Source organism: Medicago sativa, chromosome 8, assembly GCF_051527215.1.
Source record: "Medicago sativa cultivar Bolivia chromosome 8, Bolivia_mono, whole genome shotgun sequence".
Classification (NCBI taxonomy): domain Eukaryota; kingdom Viridiplantae; phylum Streptophyta; class Magnoliopsida; order Fabales; family Fabaceae; genus Medicago; species Medicago sativa.
In genome coordinates, this window is record NC_140756.1 from 29774970 (window position 1) to 29779275 (window position 4306).

Here is a 4306-nt window from a genome sequence, read left to right on the forward strand (position 1 = left end):
TAAAAGTTAAAATATTATGTTTTCCAATGCAAAATTACTCTTTTTAGGTTCTTTAACACGTGCCTTTAGGACACAAGTTTTTTTTTTTGACAAGCCTTAGGACACAAGTTAACATGACCCGAAGGATAAACATATCATTGCAATAAAGTAATTAAATAAAGGTGATAAACATCTTTATTTTAGTACTCAATTATTACAAGAACCATCAATCACACATAATCTTATATCAAGCTCTCTTTCTTTTTTTTCTTTTCAAAATTGATAGTTTAAGCTCTTAACACTTTATTTTAACATGAACGCGAAATCAAAACCTACAAATCTAAAATGCAACGGTCTATGTAAACTTGGAATTTTTAAATGATTATTTTCTTAACGAGGGCAGCTGGGCTCAAAAGCAAGTGGTAGAGTGCCGAAGAGAATAAAGGGAACACCCTTAGATACAAATCGTCTCTTTGGCTTAAGAATAGCACCATTGATACCACCATTGAGATTTGAGGGTTTTAGGCCATGTGGTGCACTGACCAAAACAACGTTGCACTGCTTAGCAGTATAAATGGTAATGATCTTTGGGCCTACGAGAGAAAAGTGACCGTCTTTATCAGTCTCATCCAACTTGTACTTGGTGTTGTTGCATTCGAGCTTCACAACGGCACCTTCAATTTCAAAACAAAAGATGCATAAGTTTGACATACCAATGAAACAAGACCAACAAATAATGTATATACTATTTAACAAAAAACAAATATTGTATATAATTTTAAAAAAAATAAACACTACGTAAAATATAAAAGACAAAAACATAAAACTACATATGCATAAATAAATGTTGTTTAAGTATAAAGCCTAGAAACAAACCAGGAAGCGGTGTAGCTTCCTTGAGGGTGTCAAGACCACTATACTTGCAAGATTTGACATAAACAACACCTCGAACAACCATGACGCTTCTAGGGACGGGAGAGGGACGCAATGGCGATGGTGAGTGAGCGGGAGGGTGGTGACGGGTTGGGGGTTTTGCAGGTACAATGGTAAATTGGTGGCGAGGGGACGGAGCGGGAGATTGGTGGTAAGGAGAGGGAGAAGGTGATGGGGAGCGATTGTGGTGGTGAGGGGAAGGAGAGGGTGATGGTGAGTGATGGTGGTGGTGAGGAGAAGGAGCGGGAGATTGGTGGTGAGGGGAGGGAGCGGGAGATTGGTGGTGAGGAGAGGGATAAGGTGATGGGGAGCGATTGTGGTGGTGAGGGGAAGGAGAGGGTGATGGTGAGTGATGGCGGTGGTGAGGAGAAGGAACGGGAGATTGGTGGTGAGGGGAGGGAGCGGGAGATTGGTGGTGAGGAAAGGGAGAAGGTGATGGGGAGCGATTGTGGTGGTGAGGGGAAGGAGAGGGTGATGGTGAGTGATGGTGGTGGTGAGGTGAAGGAGCGGGAGATTGGTGGTGAGGGGAGGGAGCAGGAGATTGCTGGGGAAGAGAGGGAGCAGGTGATAGTGAGTGATGGTGGGGGGAAGAAGGAGGCGATTGGTGTTGACGGGAGGGAGCGGGTGATGATGAGTGATGTTGGTGGTGGGGTGAGGGAGTAGGTGATTGGTGATGAGGGTAGGGAGAAGGTGATGGTGAGTAAATGTGGTGGTGAGGGGAAGACACCGGAGAATTGTGGTGAAGGGAATGATCATGTGATGGTTTGTGAAGAGTTTCAGACTCTTTAGAAAATGCACTTAAAGGGTCAAAGCCATCAAAATCGAAAATATCATTAAATGAATTAAAAAGGTCTTCAGCAAATGCACTGAAAGAGGTTAGTTGGAGCAGGAGTAGCAAAAATGCTAGAGTTTTGGTCATTTTTCTATGTAAGAGAAAACAACCTTCAAAGAGAGGGAGAGGAAGTGATGTTAGTGATGTGAAAGTGAGTGGAAAGGGTTTATTTATTTATAGGATTCAATGCCCAAAATCATTCCTAAATTTATTCACATGGTAATAAACTCATTTTCGAAAAATAAATGTTGTGTCTTTATTTTTGGTTTTCAGTTAATGCCCACATTTATTGAGTTGTAATTATATTTAAGGGGCAAATAATTATTTTTTTTTTGAATCAAAAGGGGCAAATAAAATTGTTTCTTTATATATGTGTTTTAGACCATCTATAACAGAGCACTCCATTTTGGGTGTTTAAGTGGGTCATGCATGTACACATCATCTATTTTTTAATTTTCAATGATATTACTTAATATTTAATAAGCACCCAATTTCTCCAACTCAGCATCTCAGAAAAAAAGTTAATAAATAGATCATATTAATAACTCAATGTCATTGTATTTCAACAAAGTTTATTCTTTTGTGTAAAATTTATTACGTATGACCCACAAAAATTAAAGAGAGGGGGTGCTTATATTAGTCACCCTTCTCTATAAGCACTAAACATTTTCTCTCCACAATGGAGGGGCTTATTAATTTCGGTGCTAAATAGGTGAAGCACCCACCATTGTGGATGCTCTTAGTGCAAGATATAAGTAGCAATTTGGCAAAGAAATGTGGGAAATTAAAATTTGAAATGTGGTACACCCAAAAACAAGGGGACGCTTGAAAGAGGCAGTGCATCCCGTTTTAATCAAAATATTAATTTTATTATTTATGTTGATTAATGACACCTTGTCCAAAAAAAAAAATGTTGATTAATGACATTCCAAAAAGAAAAGAACATCCTTAAAAAAAGAAAAGAACATGGCTACGCAGTGCAACTTGCCCTTTAACGAAATTTGACGAACATAAAAACCCACTTATTATTCATTGGTAGTGTACTAGTGTGGTAATATAGAAATAGGACGAGGGCAAAATTGAACATCTCAAACAACCGTTAATATTTACCTCTTTAGTCATTTTTTTCGTTTAAGTGTTTTCCCGTACGATGCAATGATTTCCTTCTTAGAATAGAAAAGGAAAAGTGTCGAATAGGTAAAAGAAAATTCGTTAAACCACCACGGCCAGTGGCGTTGCCAAGACCCTGGACCAGGGGGTTCAACATGTGTTTGGTGCTAGGGCGGCAAAAATTAATTCTGAATGAATTGATTTTGTGTAATTGATTCTTATTAGAAGTTAGTTTAATGTAAAATGATTTATGTTTGAATATATTTAGATTAAAGTGAAATCGTTTGGGAGAGTTCGTCTTTGATTTTTGAGTGAAATAAATTTTGGTCAGATGTTACTTACCTCCTAGTCGAACTCTAGATAAACTTTAGATCATGACTCATTCTCCTATAAATTAGAAGGTTGACACTAAAGAATTAACTGGACCGTAACATTAATATATAAAACAAATAATTGCATGGCATGAGTTTGGCTTAGGAGCCAATTTCTTGATTTTATTTTATACTATTTTCATAATAATATAAAATATGTGCTCAACAAAGCTTTATAGGTTGGACAACTAGCTAGCATGCAGTGTCACGATGTTGGTGCAAAAAATTGGTATAGGAATAAAGAGTTGAGGGGGTGCACTTGCAGCCCCTGGCTGCAACGTATAGCTCCGCTCCTGAGTCCACGGCGTGTGTACTCGGCTGAATCCCATCAGTATATTTTTTAAATTTTTCACTATTAACTGTCAAAAAAAAAAAGGTCACACCATGATTCGTTGAATTCAACAAATTAAATGATTCTTCGCACCGTATAACAAGACTCTTGAATTCCTAAAAAAAAAAAAAAACAAGGCCCTTGAATAATAAATAAATGAATTGTTTTTTTATAGATGGACGAAATGATAAATATATCATAAACTCACACATGCCGTCCCTGTGAGCTTAGCTCAATTGGTAAGGACAATGCATAATATATGTAAGGTTCGAGGTTTGAACCCCGGCCACCACAAAAAACTCACACATGCAAAATTGAGGTGTCGGGGTTCGAACCTAGTCAAGGCGTCTGTCCTAACAATTTAGGCATTTTTTGTTAGTTGATTTAGGACTTATGAGACGATGACCAGTTTTTTATTAGTTATTTTCTATATTTAAAAAATTATAACAATTAAATATTATTTATCAAAAGCGTCGATAAAATAAAATGATATTATTTTCTAAAACAAGGCCGTTGTCCATCTATTTTTAAATCTGGATTCTTGGTTCCTTGGGTTTACGCTTTATTACTCACTCTGTCTCATAGTGAGTGACTCAATTTAACTATGTGCATTATTCGTATAATATACTTTGACTATATTTTTTGTTACTATAAAGACAAATGTTGGTATATAAGATATTGTCTGAATTATTTCATTGAATATATTAAAGACCAGTTTTATTTGTAACTTTCACTAATAGATAATTAAAT

General features: G+C 36.8%; 1 protein-coding gene across 1 annotated transcript; it reads right to left on the reverse strand.

Moving 5' to 3' along the window:
- Positions 1-369: 369 nt before the first annotated feature.
- On the reverse strand, positions 370-1831 carry LOC146898245 (uncharacterized). Its single transcript, XM_085736529.1, has 3 exons — positions 1275-1831; positions 856-1037; positions 370-653 (listed from the first exon to the last, which is right to left on the reverse strand). The coding sequence occupies exons 1-3, from the start codon at positions 1829-1831 to the stop codon at positions 370-372; spliced, it is 1023 nt and encodes a 340-aa protein (XP_085592655.1).
- Positions 1832-4306: the final 2475 nt, after the last annotated feature.